Source organism: Acanthochromis polyacanthus, chromosome 13 (assembly GCF_021347895.1).
Source record: "Acanthochromis polyacanthus isolate Apoly-LR-REF ecotype Palm Island chromosome 13, KAUST_Apoly_ChrSc, whole genome shotgun sequence".
Classification (NCBI taxonomy): domain Eukaryota; kingdom Metazoa; phylum Chordata; class Actinopteri; family Pomacentridae; genus Acanthochromis; species Acanthochromis polyacanthus.
This window is the reverse complement of record NC_067125.1, coordinates 23992603-24012620: the sequence shown is the minus strand read 5'-3', so window position 1 is coordinate 24012620 and position 20018 is coordinate 23992603. Positions and strand designations below refer to the sequence as shown.

At 38.4% G+C, this 20018-nt stretch overlaps 1 protein-coding gene across 1 annotated transcript in view; it reads left to right on the top strand.

The window, feature by feature from the left end:
- The first annotated feature begins 7007 nt into the window (after nt 1-7007).
- The window catches only part of LOC110966686 (alpha-2-macroglobulin-like), a 50803-nt gene continuing 37792 nt past the window's right edge, over nt 7008-20018 (top strand). The window contains exons 1-12 of the mRNA XM_051958131.1: nt 7008-7111; nt 7268-7448; nt 7674-7827; nt 10078-10130; nt 11893-11913; nt 12979-13138; nt 13223-13307; nt 13398-13527; nt 14340-14457; nt 14597-14706; nt 14808-14969; nt 15918-16142. Coding sequence (XP_051814091.1) covers nt 7032-7111; nt 7268-7448; nt 7674-7827; nt 10078-10130; nt 11893-11913; nt 12979-13138; nt 13223-13307; nt 13398-13527; nt 14340-14457; nt 14597-14706; nt 14808-14969; nt 15918-16142 — 1479 coding nt within the window. The 5' untranslated portion in view covers nt 7008-7031. The remainder of the gene's footprint in view (nt 7112-7267; nt 7449-7673; nt 7828-10077; nt 10131-11892; nt 11914-12978; nt 13139-13222; nt 13308-13397; nt 13528-14339; nt 14458-14596; nt 14707-14807; nt 14970-15917; nt 16143-20018) is intronic.

Below are 20018 nucleotides of genomic sequence, written 5' to 3'. Positions count from 1 at the left end.
CTACTTCCAGTGACAAGATAAACTGCATGCTCATACAGTCTATGACATAGACTCATTGTGAATGCTGTACCCCCCCCCCCCGCCCACACACACACACACACACACACACACACACACACACACACACACACACACACACACACACACACACACACACACACACACACATTCACACGAACCTATCAAGCCTGACGTCACGCTTCACTTTGCCCGTGTTCGTAAACAGGAGACAAAAGGCGGAGGTATCTATGCTAATGCTATGCTAATGTTGTTGGACTCCAAAGCCAGATCAAATTTCTTGAAAATGCCTCCGTTTTTTCATTCCCTCTCTGCTACTTGTGTAGAGTTTGTGCCGCTATGCCGCTAATGTGACTGCAGGGCGACGTCTTGTGAAATGGTACGATTGCTGAAACACAGTCCTGTGGTAGATCCACTGGGGCGCCTCGCTTACAAAATAAAGCAGATCTAAAGTGATAAATAAAAAGTAACGAGTGGAGTGTAGCCCAGTGTAACGGAGTAAGAGTAGCGTTTCTTCATCATAAATCTACTCAAGTAAAAGCAAAAAGTATGGCAGAGTGAAACTATTCTCAGATGTACATTTTTTTCAAAAAGTTACTCAAATAAATGTAATGGAGAAAATGTAACTCGTTACTACCCACCTCTGGTGATGGGCATACTAGTGTTCATAAGGTTACTGTTATTTGTTAAAGCAGAGCACTGAGGCAGAAAGCTGCCGGTGATGTCGGTGATGATCAGGAACTGCCACTGTACAGGCAAATTTACTCTATACTCACTAAAAATGTCTCCAGACAAGTGTGCACATCTTAAAGTCAAGTCACAGTCAGTCATGGTGCAGTTTTCTTTGTAATCTGAGGTGTTTACTGTGAACAAAATCTTTGGGCCTTCAAGTGTGTTAGTTAGGGCTGTAGCAGTACTACGTTATGATTTATTGCTCTCGTTATCAATAATTGGGGCACCACCCTAGATTTCTAGGGAAAAATTTAATATTAATAAAAAAATTAATATTCATAAAAATTTTGATCAATCTCATATCAAAAAGTCTTGAATCCTCGTTTAAATTGACCACATTCTACACAAAGAAACACAAGACTGTAACTTGGTCTAAAATGAGGTATTTATTAACTATTCTATGAAAATAATGACAAGTGAACTATGTACAATGTAGATATGGTGTGTGTGTGTGTGTGTGCGTGCAGGACTACATGTGTGCGTGGAATGTGGGAGTGTGTGTGTGGTGTGAGAGAGAAGGAAATATGGTGAGGATTAGCCAGAGCTAACCTGACGAGGTAACCGGTAATTTGGATTAAGAATTCTAATGATTTGTAAAAGAATAAATTGATTAAATTAATTAATTGACCAAGCTGTTAGTACATCACCCATAGAATGGAATCAGAGCAAACTCAGCTGGAGTTATTGAAGTGAACCGTCATGGGGCTGGGACTTGCGAGGCCTTCAGATTCGCAGCACACGGTCTGGACCTGCGGGTTCGGAGCGGTGCGTCGTCGTTGTGGTGGCCTAGATGTCCTGCCGCGGGTTGATCGGTTCTATGCAAAGACCTGGTCCAACAGGTCTCCGTAGTTCTCAGCTGAGTGTTTAAAAATGATGGTTCTCAGGCTTTAGCCAAGAAAAACGGGTGTTGATGAAAAACGGTCAAAATTAAGAAAAATAAATGCTGGTTCTGAATCTGTTCTTCAGATTAAAACGAATAACGTTGGTTTAAAATTGAGCAAAATGCCTCCTTAAGTTACAAAAATATTAAAAGATAAATAGTTAACAAACTTAGATGGTGAGGGAATTTCAAAGATAGAAAAAACGCGCTTTAGGTAAGAAAATAATGAGAGAGACTTTGGTTGGCCTCTCAGGAAGAGAGGGGTAAGAAGAGAGGGTCGTAAGGGCGTAAGAGAGTGTAAAATGTGGGCTACGGCTGACTTTATCTGTGGGTCCAGCTAAGGGGAGGACCTGGGCGGAGAGAGAGAACTTTTAGGCGCGAGTCTGGTGGAATTTGGAATCTCTTTGTTCTCACAGAGTAGAGAAGAAAGAGGAGTCCAGAATGGATTAAAATATGATATTAAACGCGCAAAACACGATCTGTCTATCCCACCATATTCAGTTGTGTGAAAGTGAAATGTGTAGATTAATACATATGTTCATATGATGTGAATCATTTCATTCATAACTATATGTTTATGTTTATGACATTAAAAATATGTATCACAGTGAGAATATAACAACAAGTCAGAGATTTGGTAACAGGTAAATACAATGGTCATCATTCAACCTAAATGGAGAGGAAATTCAGAGATTAATAAGGGAATTCAGTCCAAAATCATAGTATCCTGGGGAAGAAATGATTAAACATCACAAATTAGTATCTAGACTTCTGTGAAAGATAGAATCTTGATTTTCGGATATGTTAATGATGAATGATTTCCATTGACATTGGTAATTCTGTAAACACAAAATATATTCCAGAAATATTAATTTGGCAAGGTTTTTAAGTTCAGTTCCAGTTTCTTTGTTTCAGTCAAAGAGAGAGAGAGGGTGACTCCAGCCTTCAGCCATAAAGTTTTACGACTTGTTATCTGATCTGTGGAATGCAGAGACATCTCTGGCTGAGGGTCTCCTAAAGCTGAAAAGGGATTTTAGCATGAAAGTTCATTAAACAAACGTCCATAGCATATAATTGAAAGTCATTGTCTTTTAAAAAGAAGAAGTTATTCCAGGGGTTTAAATGTTCACAGGAGTTCCATCCTTCTGTGAATGAAAACCTACAGAAATACAAATGTCTCAATCCTCCTATAGAGATGGGTGTTGGTCAGTGCTGAAGAGAGGGACAGCTTATCTGAGTTTTGATCAGCTCAGGAATTCCAGGGCCTTTGCAGTCTTGCTACAGGGCTAACTTAAAAACTCAGTATTATTACCACTTTACTCTGGAGTGCACAGAAAGAATAATCATTGAACAAGTTTCATGGTGACAGGGTTTGTTTACTCTTTTTCACCAATATTATCAATGAATCACTGATTCAACAGCGTGTTCTCTGTCAGCTGATCATCCATTACACCTGCAGATGTTACTGGGGGACCAAAACCATTCTTTACTGCTGGTGTCCACAGAACAAGTTGAATGTTCCTCAACAAGCCTCTTTTGACATGACTCAGGGTCAAAAATCCCCACTTGTCTACAGGTGAAATAAAGAGTCTCAGAAAAATAAACATTTCAAACGCTCCCCATCAAAGTGCTGTTGTGGTGTCAGTTTTTTGACCGACAGTATGCCTTAAGGTTGTCTTGCTGTGTAATTACTTACTGCACATTCCTTTGTTTAAGCTTTCCCCTCTTCAAAATGTAGAAGCATCAAATGCAACTCTTCTTCCAGTAAAAACATACTATCAAGATCAAAGAAGGTCAAGACTAAACATAGCACATGGAGTAACACTGATTCTGTTCCTGAAGCTGATGCCAGTGTTGCAGTGGGCTAAAGTATCATCTGTTGTGTTTACTGTAGAGTTTATACCTGAAGAACAACAAGAGTAGCCATTTCAAACATATTTATCCTTACAATGAAGATCAAGTCACTCCAGCTACTGCATGCACCTTTTCAGTTTTAAAAAAGCAAAATAATTTGCGTGTCACTAACATTAAAAAGTGTTTGAATACAATGTCTATATGTGACAAATGCTGCTGTGAATGAAAGTTCAAACAGTAAGCACATTTCTTACTTTGCTGTGATGCATGAGTCATGTTTGAGGACGCTATCACCACACAAAAGTTTACTTACTGGGGAACATGTTTTCTTTGGCATCCGTAAGAAGGTTAAGAGGAGTTTGCAGACAGAAGCAAACATCCCACGCTGGGTAAATGGCATCGTTGCAAAACTGCACTTTGTGTAACACTAATTCCTCCCACTGATTTCGAGAAATAATGCTAGTTAAAGACTAAAGCTCTTCAATGGGCCTTTGTCACCATGGAAGGAATGTGCCAAACTTGAGAGATGTTACAGCTCTGAGTGTCGTCCACTTTTAGTAAATACATCCTTGTTACTGTATAAACTGAATGAAGTTGGGGGAACAAATCCACATCATATATGTCTTGAAATTAGGGATGTCCGATAATATCGGCCCACCGACATTATCGACCTGATATTAGTATAAAAATGTAATATCGGTCAATATCGTTATCATTTTTTTATTTTTTATTTTTGCCTCTCATGAGAACTGATGAAGCAATGCCTGAATTCTGCCGGCATTTACTGGCACTCAAATGATCACATCATCAAACTGCATTGTGAAGCGTGTAAACAAGTGCATCTTCAAAGTATTATGACATCATCTCGGATTTCCGCCGTGCGACATTGGCAAAAAGACAGGACTACATCAGCAATTGAGTTCGTCTACCAATGGAATGGGTGGAGTTGAGTTGAGTCCATACTGGCACTCAGAGAGCACAGTACTCCGCAAAGGCTGCTCAGTCGTACAATTTCCCACTGATAAGTCCGCAGAGGTGGATTTGTAGTAGGATCACAATCATGTGATCAGCAGCAGGTAGCTGATGTAGTGTTCACTTGTTGTCATGGTTACAGTGATGTTGTGGTGCTATCTGGCAATGATACAGAAATCTTTAACAAATCCATGGATCCAGACTATAAGCTACATCACTGAAAAACTCTTATCAGGTGGTCCTTGTGTCATTTGGAACCTCCCCTAAAATTTCTGCTGTCCACGCTGTAAAACTCACAACTCATTTACCGGGAGCAACATTGACCGCTGAGGTAGCGATATCAATGACTGACCTGTTTGTGATTTAAAAATACGCGTATGCACGTTCATTGCAGAACATAACTTGTCGTTCACCAGATCTAAGCCACTCGTTAATCTGTGTAAAAAACTGACTGAAGATAAAAGTTCTTTGTCAAAGCTGTCCGTGTCGAATCAGCATGCTGGTTCCATAAATACACAATATAGCACCAGCATTTCAGAAAAAATCTTTATAAAAAGCTCAATTCCATTGTATATGATGAAGCCAGTAGCCAGAGCATGGACACAATTCTTAATGTGCTTGTTTGATTATTTGGTGAGGAAGCAGCCAGACTAACTCAACATCTGGTGAACAGGAAAGTGAACATTACCAATGCCTCAACACTATGGAAGAAGTAAAAGATGTCAGAAAGAAAGAAGAAATAGATAGGAAAAATAAAGATTCCACTTACCAGTTCTTGTAGCGCCGTAAATGTTTCTTTCTTCTTCATTGAACTGAACTGTAGTTGTCTGTAGCAAACTGTATTTGTTCATTTTCTTATTTATTTGTGGGGATTTAAGTTACCAGTTCTTAAAGCACATTTTTTTGTTACTTGAACTGAACTATACAGGGTTTCTGCAGGGCACAAAAAGTATTAATAGTCATTAAGTTTTGTGAAAATTAACATCTTAAATGGCATTAAAAATCATGAAATTTGATTCTCAGTGGCATTAAAAATTCTTTCTGCTTGTTCCAGCCAGTCATGTAAAATTGCTAAAAACTGCATGTTTTTAACACTTGTATTGTTCTGCGGGTCAAAATTGACATGTTTTAAAGTTAGAAAACGTGTAAAAAAATATATTTTCACACTGACATTTCTGATGTCCACAATTTAAAAATTTTTAGGAAATTTTTGAACATTTTTTGGTGGAGAAAAAGAATTGTTAAAAAAATGTTTCTTAAAAACATTCACAAAAAGATTTTTATGTGAATGTTCTTAAAGAAAATTTTAGAAGTTTTACTGATATATATGATTTTTTAAAAATGAAACTTTTAAGGGAAACTTTTCAGGAATTATTGGAATTGTTTTCCTAATTGTTTTGCAAATTTTCAGAAATTTGGGGAAATTTTTCTTTGCTTAATTTTTGGATGTTTTTCAGACAAGGAAAGAATATTTTTGGTGTCCGTAAATGAAGACAACAGGAGGGTTAAAGTGGCCAGCAGCCTGGACCAGGTGGGGGATAGCTGGGAAATGAGGAAACGCAAATTCCATCAAAAATGGCAAGAAAGCGTGAATTTCAGAGAATGACTGCAGCCTGTGGGTGGTCAGGGGTGGTTTCGGGATTCAGAAATGGGAAAAAAGGGACAATTTTCATATAAAAATCATCTTTTACAAAAAATAAGAAAACAAACCCATGTAATTTGTTGAGTTCACGGTTACATCATTAAAATTCTTACAGTGCAGAATTAAAATGGCATTAAAAAGCTTTACATTTAACTGACTGATATCTGCAGAAACCCTGCTATAGTTTGCTGTTATAAATTATATTTTTATTTTCACAATAACTGTTTACATAATTGTATTTCAGAATAGTGCAAATGGTGCACATATTGTTAAAAGGTGAATCAATGTCCTGTTCCATGTCTTTTGGCTGACTGGTTGCTAAACAATATATTTGCACAATGTTGTAGTCAGATGGAGTACCTACCACCACCTACTGACCTTTTTTGGTTTTACTATAATCTGTAGTCTGAGTTGGTGAAGGCAGATATCTGAGTTTCTTATTAGTTAGATAGATTGTACCTGACAACCACTCAAAAGCAAAAAAGTTCAGGCTCAGGATTATTTTTCACTTTAAGCACTGCAGTTATGGCTGCAGTAACAAGCTTGCTGTACCTGACTAACAATATGTCGATGGTTTGGCACATACATCGGCATCAGTTGATAACAGAATCAGAAATTGAGAGTCGGACAATATCAGCATATCAGTTATCAGCAAAAAAGCCAATGTTGAACATCCCGACTTGAAATGACTGTTTTTCAGCTTCAGACCTTGCCTGACTAAATTGTTTATAATATGCTTTTATCTGCAGCCAGTTTTATACATCATATTAAACTGTATAAGATCTGTAAATGAATGACTTGTGAAATGCCTCGAAGTCCAAGGAGGTGGTTGCATGATGAGTAGGGGTGTGTTTGTGTGAGAGAAGCTGGGCTGGGTTTCTGTATCAGCAGCTATTTAACAGATGCTGACTCTGAGGATCATCACAGTCGGTCATGGGTCGTCCTGGGATTCAGACGTGGACATGGGCACTGTGTGCCTTCTGGATGTGTGTGAGCCGAGCACTGGCTGGGCCGTAAGTTTATCTTTACTGTCTGAGGAAATTACATCATTTGGTTAGTTTTTATTGAGTGATTTTTTTTTAACTTAATCACATGAATACTGAGCTGAGGTTTCTTCCTCATCAGAGTGACAGTAACAGCTGTATATGTGTGAATCTGTCTGTCTGTAGGCAGTACATGGTGACGTTTCCTGCAGTCCTTGAAGCTGGAGTTCAGACCAAACTGTGTGCAAGTCTCACCTACCCCAACGAGACTCTGCTCATGACCGTCACTTTGATATCGGAACGCGAGAAGACAACTCTTTTCCAGCGGAAATCCAGTATTCCCTTTTATCAGTGCTCTCTGTTTACGGTCAGCTTCCACCACTGGTTTTGATTTATGTGCTCATTTTCAAAAACAGTCTTTGAAAATGTCTTCATTCAAATACAAATTTTATTAAATTGGACAATATTTTGGGGATTTTATGACACTTAATACCAGTATATTGATACTACTTTAATACAAAGAAAGCAGCCGTGGTATTTTACTTCGTTATTGGCTCTGTTAAATGTTGTTTAAAATATCTTTCTGCCTCAGCCTCAAGCAGAGCTCAAGGAGGAAGTGCAGCATGTGGAGGTAAAGGTACAAGGCACATTTCACTCAAGAGTGGTCAAGAACGTCACGATCAAAACCTATGACCCAATGACATTTGTCCAAACGGATAAACCAATCTACCTTCCAGGACAAACAGGTAACTCTGAGCTGATGATATGTGATGCTGATGGTGTACACTATATACAGACAGATTTCCTCTTCTATAAACAATAAGGAACAGTCACGCAGCAGGAGGATAGAAAATTAATTCCCACAATATTTGATGTGTTGTGTATATGATCAATACATTTTTAAAAAGTCTATTTAAAAACAGTAAAATTTCTGTCCAGAAGTAAATCTGTAGGCAGCACACATTCTTCTTATAAGTATTTTTGGACAAAAGTTTTCCGGCATGCTTTGCTAAAGTTAGTAAAACTGGTAGTTTGAGCCCAAAACAACACATTTACAAAACAAGTACTTTATTGCAGCTTGTTAAAAAAAAACTGCATTTCTTATTTGTATATTTGTCTGATAAAATTGAAACATGAAAGAAACATGATGAAGGTACAAAATACCTCCAACTGAAATACGTGGAGTGACAGACGTACTCAGTATCACAAAAAAGGAGAAAATTGTATCCATGTGCACCAAAAAATAGTTTACATGACAACTGCCAAGACACCTAACTGTATTATCATGTAGTATTGCATATGATGTTAGTTCGTATTGAAAGTATATTTTTTCCACAAAAAGTCAGTCAATATAAATTCTCAATAAATTAGTTACATGTGTAAAAAAAAAAATGCATGGATAGAAAAGCATTCTTGCAATGTATGTAAAAAGTGGCATAAGTATTAATGAAACATTTCATTGGAAAAAGTGAAATAAGTTTAAGTGAAAAAAAGCAATGTTTGGAAAATATCTGAAAAAAAATGTCTTTATATGTTATATGAAAAAGGTAATGATGCCTTCTCTGAAACAACTTAGTTATTTCTGTCCCCTAGGGTTCTGTCACCTTTACCTTCCTGATTTCAGCCCTCCACATGCTGGAATGGTTGTTCTAAAGAAATGGGGCACATTCTGTTTAATGGATTATTGTCAGAGCACTTTGCTAACATGCTGTCTACCAGTGGGTCATTGTAAAGTCATGCTATGAAGCTGCAACCAGATTTTATTTAAAACTGTAGAGCTTCACTTCACACTGTACTGAAAACTGGAATGATATAAAAATATATATATATATATATATATATATATATACAGTGGGGAAAATAAGTATTGAACGCGTCGACTTTTTTCTCATCACATTTATTTCCAAAGATGCAATTCAAACAAAATTTCTACCAGACATTGATATTAACTCAAATAATCCACACATGAAAAGAAATCACAACATTCAGGTCCATAAATAATGATTATGTGGAATTAAGTGAGATAACACAGGAAAAAAGCATCGAACACACTAACTGAGACTCATCTAATACTTGGTGGAGAAGCCTTTGTTTGCAATGACAGCTTCCAGACGCTTCTTGTATGTTTTAACTAATCGCCCACACTGCTCAGGTGTGATTTTAGCCCATTCCTCTGCACAGATTGTCTTTAAATCTTGAATATTCTTTGGTGCCCTCTGGTGAACCCTTTTCTTGAGTTCTTTCCACAAATGTTCAATTGGATTTAAGTCAAGTGATTGACTAGGCCATTCTAACAGATTGATTTTCTTTTTTGAAACCATTTGAGAGTCAACTTTGCCGTGTGCTTTGGATTGTTGTCCTGCTGGAAGGTCCAGCCACATCTCATCCTGGTGGATGGCAGCAGATTCATATCAAGAATTTCCCGATACACGGCTCCATTCATTGCTCCGTCAATTATATGAAGTTTGCCAGTACCATGAGATGAGAAACAACCCCATGCCATGATGCTTCCACCTCCAAATTTCACTGTTGGTACAGTGTTTTTTGGGTGATGTGCAGTGCCATTTCTCCTCCAAACATGGTATGTAGTATGACAGCCGAAAAGTTCAATTTTGGTCTCATCTGACCAGACACATTCTCCCAGTATTCTACAGGCTTGTCAAGATGCTGTTTAGCAAACTTTAAACGAGCTTCAACATGTCTTTTGTTGAGGAATGGAGTCTTGAGAAAAAAGGTGACGCGTTCAATACTTATTTTCCCCACTGTATATATATATATATATATAAAAGATATCTAGAATATTACTGGATGCATGTTCATGTCTGTGATGCTGATGGACAGCTTCTGACAACCACAAAACTACCAACTTTAAAGAGGCACAGGAAAGTTAGCTTGAAGAATTTAACATGAATAACAGAAGGAATAGTAAATTTTAGTAATTGTTACTTTGTAATGGGACATGAAAGTGTGACGTAATGTTTTTGAATTTCTTTCAGTGCATTTCAGAGTGGTCACACTGAACACCACGTTGCAAAGTGTTGATCAGCTGGTGAGTGACTGAACTCTAGCGTTTGTATTTGTATTATTTGTGTGGCACTGAGTTGGGAAATGTGCACCGCCCAGCAGAGTTGAACAGAATTTGTGCAATCAAGTAACTGACATGGGATATCAACATGGGTGTGCACTTAAACCTGAGCAATGTTATGTCCACAATCAATCAGCTCCTGTCAAAGGATCAATAGTACAGCCAGGGCTTCTTCATGTCAGCCTGCCTGTGCTGAGTTCAAACTTTTCTGCTGACTTTGTAATTATTCTCTCAACCCTCTGAGCTGGTCATTTTCCAGCTTTTTTTTTTTTTTTTGCAGAAAGCAACTTTTGTAGGGATAACCATAAGGTATAACAAACTTTAGTAGAACATTGTTCCCTCAACTTCTCATGTGAATTACAGATACTTGATTTTTTGTTTCATGTCACGTGTGTTACATACACTCGCTAGTCACTTTATTAGGTAAACCTAAATCCTTTTGCCTTCAGAACTGCCTGAGTTCTTCATGGCAAACTTTCAACAAGGTGTTGGAACCATCCCTTAGAGATTTTGGTCCATTTTGACATGATAACATCACACAGTTGCTGCAGATTTGTCGGCTGCACATCCATGATGCCAATCTCCGGTTCCACCACATCCCAAAGATGTAACTGTAGAGGCCATTGGAGTTCAGTGTGCTCACTGTCATGTTCAAGAAACCAGTTTAAGATGATCTGAGCTTTGTGACATGGAGCATTATTCTGATGGGAGTAGCATCAGAAGATGATACGCTGCGGTCATAAAGGGATGGACATGGTTAACAGCAATGCTCAGGAAGGCTGTGGAGTTTAAACCATGATCAGTTGGTACTAAGGGACCCAAAGTGTGACAAGAAAATATCTCCCACACCATTACACCAGCAGCAGTGTGAACCATTGACACAAGACAGGATGGATCCATGCTTTCATGTTGTTTACACCAAGTTCTGAACATCTGAATGTTGCAGCTGGAGACTCATCAGATCAGGTGATGTTTTTCCAAACTTCTGTTGTCTAATTTTGGTGAGCCCGTGTGAATTGTAGCTTCAGTTTCCTGTTCTTAGTTGATAGAAGTGACACCTGGTGTGGTCTTCTGCTGCTGTAGCCCATCTTCTTCATCTTCTGGACGTGTTGTGGTTCAGAGATGCTATTCTGCATTTCTTGGTTGTAACCAGTGGTTATTTGAGTTACTGTTGTCATTCTATCATCTCCAACCAGTCTGCTCATTCTCCTCTGACCTCTCACATCAGTAAAGTACTATTTATCCACACAACTGCAGCTCACTGGATATTTTCTATTTTTAAGACCGTTCTCTGTAAACCCTAGGCTGTGTTTGAAAATCCAGTAGATCAGCAGTTTCTGAAATACTCAGACCAGCCCGTCTGTCACCAACAACCATGTCACGTTCAAAGTCATTTAAATCACCTTTTTACTCCAGTCAGATGCTTGCTTTGAACTTCAGCAAGTCGTCTTGACCACGTCTACATGTTTAAATGCATTGAGTTGCTGCATGTGAATGACTGACATTTGTGTTAACAAGCAACTGAACATGCGTACCTAATAAAGTGGCCAGTGAGTGTATTTCCTGATGTTAAATCACTGGAAAAACTGAAGTCTTTGTTGACTGCACTGAAACTTAAGCAGAGAAAATTGTCTCACACAGACTCATTAAGACACTGAATGATGAGAAAAAGATAAAATCTTCTGTATTTTGACAAATCTCTGTCTTTTTTTGTTTGTATTTGCAGTATGACTTCATTGAGATCAAGGTAAGAAAACTATTTGTACTCTCATTTTGTATGTTGAGCTCATGCATTCTGTGTGATCAGCTAAAATAAGTGCTTAGTTCAACAGCTATGAGATGTGGATGTTGATTCTAATTTATTGACATCATCATGTAACACGCTAGCATAATGCCTTCCTAGTGGCTAGTCTGGCCCTCAAAGAACGATCTGCTTCCATGCAGTCCATCATCATTTCTTCATTATCACTGCTTCTGTTAGAGCTACATCTCTGCCTACATTCAGAAATCTGGAGTTGCTAACAAGGGTTACCTTATGTCAGTTTGGCCAGCTGACCAATCAGAGCAGATGAGGTTTTTCAGGAGGGAGGCTTTACAGAGACGGGAGGTAAAACGGAGCGTTTCAGACAGAGTCTGAAAAGACGAGCTGCAGCATGTCCAGTATGAGTAAATTAGTGTGTGTGTTTGAACATTATAACATGGAAACATACACTAGTAGACCCTCAAATACAATTTTGAAACTACAAATGAGCATCATGTGGGTTCTCTATTAAGACGGATACAAATCATGACATTAAGTCCAGCAACAGCAAACATGATTGACAATAAATTTGTGTAAAAACAACAGTGAGCAGGAAAACTTAATTCAACCTGTGTGTTACAATTCATTCTTGACTTTGGAAAAGCATCCTGACTTAAAGGTAATGTTTTAGTTAATGTAGTTCAGCAGCCTTACATCAGTATCCGCTTACTAGCTTTTCCCAGAGCTCACAGCAGGTGGAGTTTGATCAGGGTGTAAATTTTGTTTTGCACAACTTCCACCAACACCTTACAGCAGTAAGATTTTTGAAGCAGTTGCTAATAAATGGACTTCCCTAGGATGTCAATTGAGAGTCCTTTCAAAGTATATGAACAAAGAAAGATTCAGACTTCCTTCACCGAGAAGTACTCTGAGTAATGACGCTCGTCTCAGTCTCATCTGCACTTCATGGAAATAGAAAACAACACCAAAAGCATTCTATTTTCATCTGTATTCGCAACTTTCCTGTTTGTGTCTAAATGCCTGTTGCTTCCCACTGATTTCACTGAACAGAATCCTAACAACATCAGGATTGGACAGTGGCTGAATGAATCAGGTCAAATAGTGCAGCTTTCTTACTCATTGATCTCTGAGGCCCCAGAGGGATCCTACCAAGTCATTGTGTCCATTGGTGAAGATAAAATACGTCACACCTTCAAAGTAGAGAAGTATGGTAAGTTTGGGAGATTGGTTTTGCGTGCCAGTTGTTTCCACTTATAATGAAGTACAAATGCTAACATGAATGTTTTGTCTCTAGTTTTGCCTAAATTTGACGTAACACTGAATGTAAATGAGGAAGTAAGTATTGGGGACCAAGAAATTCATGCTACAGCATGTGCAAAGTAAGTAAAAGGCTTTTTGTGACAAATAAAATCTAAAGTGGGCACAGTTTGAGATGTGAATAACTGGTTGTTTCTTTTTTATTTCATTAGTTACACGTATCGACAGCCGGTACCAGGAAATGTTACAGTTGAGATGTGCCGACCTCTTAATCTTGATTTTGCTGGTTTTCATTTTGGGGATGAAAAATTAACTCCCCTCTGCTACAATGAGACAAAGCAGGTACAGTTTCTATTATTACAGTCTCCTCTTTCTGTTAAAGCAACGAGCACATAAAGCAGAGGCCATACCAATACTGCATTCTGTACAAGTCACTGTACTACACTCATCATTTAACGTAACCTGTAATACGTATACTCTACAACCAACCAATTAGTGCCCAATATGTCTTTATCCCACTTAAATAAATGACTTCTAACTTTAGATGACAAAAATGATATCACACAGACCTGAACAGACCCTCGTGAACAATGCATTTTCATAGGAAAGACTTACCCAGAAGAACATGAAGCAATCTGTTGAATTCTCCCACAGAGCTCGATGTTCCTCATAGCGACATGCATGATGACCCACAGTCCCCCATTTAGCTGTCTAGCAAATGCTGAGGACTTGAAGGTCCTGGGTTCAAATCTCAGCCTGGGATCTTTCTCTGTGGAGTTTCCATGTTCTCCCTGTGACTGTGTGGGTTTTTACCGAGTACTCTGACTTCCTCCCACAGTCCAAAAACATGCTGAGGTTAATTAGTGATTCTAAATTGTCTGTAGGTGTGAATGTGATTGTCTCTATGTGTAGCTCTGTGATAGACTGGTGACCTGTCCAGGGTGAACTCTGCCTTCACCCTAAGTCAGCTGGGATAGACTCCAGCCTCCTGCTGCCCTACAGAGGTTATAATGGTGTATAGATGATGGTTGAATGGATGGATTATATTGCATGACCTCCATCTCACTCCATCTGATAGCTGAAAGTTTGCAGCTCTGATCTCTGACATAAATCCTGTATATTATTTTGTATCTGTGTTTTTTTCTACTATGTAGGCAGACAACAACGGCTGTGCCACTTTTGCATTTGCGATGTCAAATTTCACCAAATTTCCCACAAAGGCATTACAAGATGTGCTTGATGTCACTGCTGAAGTGGAAGAGGAGGGGACAGGCAAGTATTATTATTATAGATTATATTATTTAATCGATCACATTTCTAATCTGAAAGGAGAGTTAGTTTCAAGACAATATTATGTATTTCAACAATCAGGCATTCACAGTGTTGTAACATGGAGGCTTTTCATTTTCAGGTATTTCACGCCTTCAAAAGGCCACAACAAACATTTCATATGTTATTGGAAGGCTGTCTTTCTTTGACACGCCCAAGATTTTTGAGCCAGGAGCAGATGTGGAAGGAAAAGTCAGTGAATCATGTTGTTTTGCGTTTTTCTGCATCATATACTACACAAAGCAGCCTAAACCATGTGCATTCTCAGTGATACAACTTTGTGCTTTCAACAGGTTAAAGCAGTTTACTTCAATAATACACCCATTCCTGACATGCCGGTGTATCTGTTTGAGGGTGAAACGTGGTCATCACGACGACTGCAGAATCTCACCACTGACAGCAGTGGTGTTGCCAGATTCTCATTTGAGGGCTTTCAGGGATTAATTCATCTCATTGTGAGTAAAAAGTGGTACTGCACTCCATAAAATAAAGTTTCAGCAAAGATAAATAAATGAAACAGTTTGAATTTTATTTAAGTTAAGACAAATTTTAATGAAATTCTGTTCAACCAACAGACTGCATTGAGTTAAGGGATTAACTTTTCTGATGCAATCAAAAATATTTGAATTTAATGAATGTCAGCGTTATCAAAGGTTTTTAAGTTGACACATGAACAAAGTAGCTTCAAATAGGTTTCCATGTTATTTCAAAGAATTGTTTGTGTTTTTAGTGTATTGATTACCATAATAATGATCACATGTTGATTAGCATTTAAATAACTGAGTGGCTCCAAATAGACTTTTTTCAGTAGTGTTTTGATTTCCCATGTATTTTTCAACTTATTGCTTTTATGAAATGAATGAATTCAGCAGCAAGATTATTTCCTCTCTACTATTTTTTTCTCATATCACACTGTAAAATATTCACAAAGTTGAATTAATTTGCAAAAGACACAATGTTGAGTTATCAGGTTATCGAGCCAGTTTCATTAAAGCTACCTCAATCTGAATTCAAGTTTAAATCAACAGAAGCAGAAATTTGAGTTGAAATTCTACACAGTATAGCAGCTGATGCAATTACCAAAAAATTCACATCACCCCAACTTATGTTTGAAACCTAAAAGATTTGTCCAATCAGTAAAATACTATTTTTATCTTGCAATGATGCATTTAATTAAGTGATCAGTATACGTCTCTTCAGCTTGTTTTTTTAGTCTGAAAGCTGCCATGAAAGTAACAACACAGACTAAAAGCTGTAAAATTATCTCTTAGTATACTGCAACTGTTCAAGATGCTACCATTGTAACTAGTGACCATATTTAGTATATAACTCTTTAGTATTTTGTTTATCTACCTTATTCCTCCACAAACAACCACTAACCATATTTCTTTCTTCCAATGTAGATAAGCAGCTCACCAACACTGGAGCCCCCCCGACAGAAAACTCCTTTCTATGAGTCTGGATCTCACACACTGTTTGTGTTACAACCTTCACCTCCTGACGTAAGCGTCAGCTTCCTGAAGGTGAAGAATAACAATAAAACACTTGCCTGTGATGCAGAGGTGGACTTCACCATCCAGTATGTTATAGTGGGAGAAAGCCAGGACACTGTGGATGTCATCCATCTGGTGAGTTGGTTGTCTACTTTTCTCTTCCAGACACAATGAACAGTTTAAAGATATTTTTAACAAATGCTTTAATTCCATTTATTGACATGTAACTTTACGGAAGACTTCCACTGAACCGACCTTTCATATGATCAGTGGTACTATTTTAGTGTGGAATAGGTTTAGTTCTAACCTTTATCAGGACCTGCCAGCATGATCTTGTGCAATATTATAAAATGGTGTTTTTCAAGCTGGTAGATTCTTTTTTTTGAACATGAGTTCATTTGTTCTTATCAGTGGTGGAGGAAGTATTCAGATCCTTTATGCAAGTACTTCGTTGTGAAAGTACTCTGTTACATGAACAAGTCCTGCATGGAAAATGTTAAACTAAAAGTACTAAACGTCAAAGTACTCAGTGCAGACAAATGTCCCACGTGACTTTTCTACTATTACATAATTAGATTAATATTGGCAGATGTATTATTACAGAAGCAGGAGATCACTGTTGTATCTGGTTGATTTGGAACTAATTTTGAACCATTTTATACAGAACCAATGGTTATTTAAAATGTTATCCGTCTATTATTTTCTTTTTTTTTGTCTGCTTTTAGTCTCATTGTTTAACTCCACAGAAGGGGTGTCAACACTTTATAAGATTAATGCATATTTTAGTCTTGCAGCCAAATATTTTATTATTTAGTGCATGTATGTGACCATCACCAGCCCTCGCTGAGATCTAAGCTGATATTCTTTATTAGAATTCCTTATTAAGAGCCAGGGAGGGCAGTGCTACACCTCAGTGATGTGCAGGGGAAACAAAGGGTGGACAGGACGGACAGAGATAGGAACTAGCAAGCGGTGCTATTACATCTGAAGAGTGTCAGGTGCTGTGTTATTCCCGACTACAAATTACCCATCAATAAAAAACAAACAAACTACAAAACAAAGAAAAATAAATAAATAAACAAACAGTACTGAAGGGGCTGCACAGTGGGTAGTGGTTAGCACTTTTGCCTTGCAGCAAGAAGATCCCCGGTTCAAATCCCGGCCTGGGCCTGGGATCTTTACCTCCGCCAAGAAGGTTATGTAACACCCGGCGTTTGTGTGTCCATCTGTCTGTTACCAAGATAACTCAAAAACGCCTGGGTAGATTCACATGAAATTTTGAGGGGATGTAGACTATGGTAAGAGGATAAGAGGGTAAGAGTGCCCCTCCCCCCCGGGCCACTGGAGCCACAGGCCGGCACTCCCAGAGAGCCACCGTGTACCACACGGACCCCGAGAACAAGAGGTAGTGGCTACCGACACCTTCAGCATGCCAAATCCGACCCAGGCAGCCCGGGGCACGAGAACCCATCCATCAACCAAGCCCAACCCCGCCCGCCCTAGCCCCCACCAGAACCCCGCACCCCACCGTATTGTTGGCTAAGCAATAATACATGAAGTTGGAAGCCTCCAGTCCCCCTTTGGGTTTATTCTTCTGGAGGGTAGTCAAACTGATTTTAGCCTTTTTGTTCTTTGCGTAGAATTTATCAATGGCAGAGTCTAATGATTGAAATCACTTTGATGTGGGTTTAAATGGAATCATAGAGAAGAGATAGTTGATTTTAGGTAGTATTTTCATCTTGACTGTAGCTATTCGTCCCAAAAGGGAAATGGAGAGGTTGTTCCAACGCCTCAGATCATCACAGACTTTGTCCAAAAGTGGCGTGAAGTTCAGGTGAACTAGCTCTGAGAGTTTGGAGGAACTATTTATGCCCAGATATCTGATGTTGCCAGTAGGAATAGAAAAATGCGAGTTCTGGACTGCCGGATTTGAAACTGGACAGTTTTCTGTTAGAAGTAATATAATTGATTTTGACCAGTTGATGGAGTAGTCTGAAAGACAAGAGAAGGTTGTGATGAGGTTAAAATATTTCCATTAGTGAAGTTTTGGGTTCTTGTAGATAAATGGTTGTATTTATATAGCGCATTTATCCAAAGCTCTTTACATGATACAACACATTCACACACTGATGGCAGAAGCTGCCATGCAAGGCACTAACCACAACCCAACAGAAGCAATTCAATATCTTGCTCAGGGACACCTCAACGGGCCAAGGATCGAACCGACAACCTTCCAGTTACAAGACGGCCACTCTACCCACTGAGCCATGCCGCCCCTAGCTAAAATAAAATGTCATCTGCGTATAGGTTAATTTTGTGTTCGTACTCCAGAGCGCTGATACTTTTGATATCAGAGTTCTGACGTACCACTGTTGCTAATGTTTGATAAAGATCGCAAACAATAAGGGAGAGAGTGGGCATCCCTGTCTTGTTCCCCTTTGTTAACTTTGTGAAGTGATCCAATTAGTGGAGACTGTAGCCTTTGGTGAGTTGTACAGAGCTAATATCCACTGGATAAATGATTCTCCAAAGCCAAATTTGTGTAGAACAGCAAAGAGAAAGGACCAATTAACTTTGTCAAAAGCTTTTTCAGCATCCAGTGATATAACAATAGCTTCTTTGTTGTGGCGCTGCATCAAAGAGATTAGGTTTAGAAGTCTTCTGATATTGTTGGTGGAGTGTTTGCCCTAGATGAATCCTGTTTGGTCATAGTGAATTATTCATGGGATAATTTTCACCAACCTAGAGGCGAGTGCTTCTGAGATAATTTTGATGTCAGTGTTGATTAATGACAGGGGTCGATAGCTAGAGGGAAGTGTAGGATCTTTGTCTGGTTTCAATATTAATTTAATTGCAGTTGTATTCATGTGCAGACTTACATAGCCATTATTTTTAATCTTTGTCACTGTCCTGAAGAAAAGAGGTGCCAACATTGACCAGAAATGTTTAAGAAATTCAGCAGGGAAACCATCAGGACCAGGTGCCTTGCCTGCTGGCCTACTGTCTAATGCACACTGTAATTCTTTGATGGTCAATGGAGCATCTAGTGTGTCTCTGTACTCTGTTAGTTCAGGCAAGTTTAGATTGTCAAGAAAATTATAAATATCTTTTTTGTTTGGGGTAAATGTTGCTGGGTATAAACTCTGGTAATAATTATAGAAAGTCTGATTAATTTTCTGAGATGACTGAATATATTTTCCTGAGGGATCCTGAATTGCTGTTATGAAGGATTTTTCTTTTTTACGCTGGAGTTGGTTCGCAAGAATTTTTCCTGATTTATTGTTGTGTTCAAAATCATATCTTAGATGTTGTAATAAAAACTCTTTTCTTGGATAGGATATTATCGAGGTGTAGTTTTACATTTTGTAGTTCAGACCATAATTGATCATGTGGATTGATTGCATAATTCTCTGTAAGTTGTTTAATTTTTTCTTAAATTTCTTTCTGTGTTTGTTGATCCTTTTTTTCTTGTACGAGGAGTACGATATTTTACCTCTGATTACAGCTTTTCCAGTTTCCCAAAGTAAAGATGGAGATACATCACTAGATTCATTGTTTTTTAGAAAGTCTCCCCACTCACTTCTTATTATTTGATCAAATTCTGGGTCTTCGAGTAGAGAGATGTTAAGGTGCTAAGTCTGAGGAGGTTTAGGGATGGAATGTGTTTGCAGGCTGAGAGATATTGGTGCATGGTCGCTAATAATGACTGGGTGAATTTTTGTAGTAGCTTTGTGTGCGATAGAGTTATTTGAGAGGAAAAAGTCAATTCTTGAAAATGTTTGGTGCACTGGAGAGAAAAAAGTATAGTCCCTCTTTGTTGGGTTTTTGAGTCTTCAGACATCGTCTAGTCCAAAATCTTCATATAATCATGTATGACTTTAGTGGATTGTGATTGTTTTGCATGTATTGGAGTATTAGATCGATCTACTGAAGAGTTTAAAGCTATGTTGAAGTTGCCACTGATAATAGTTGTTGAGTTAGCAGATAAGTCTGCTAAGTGAGAGAAAACAG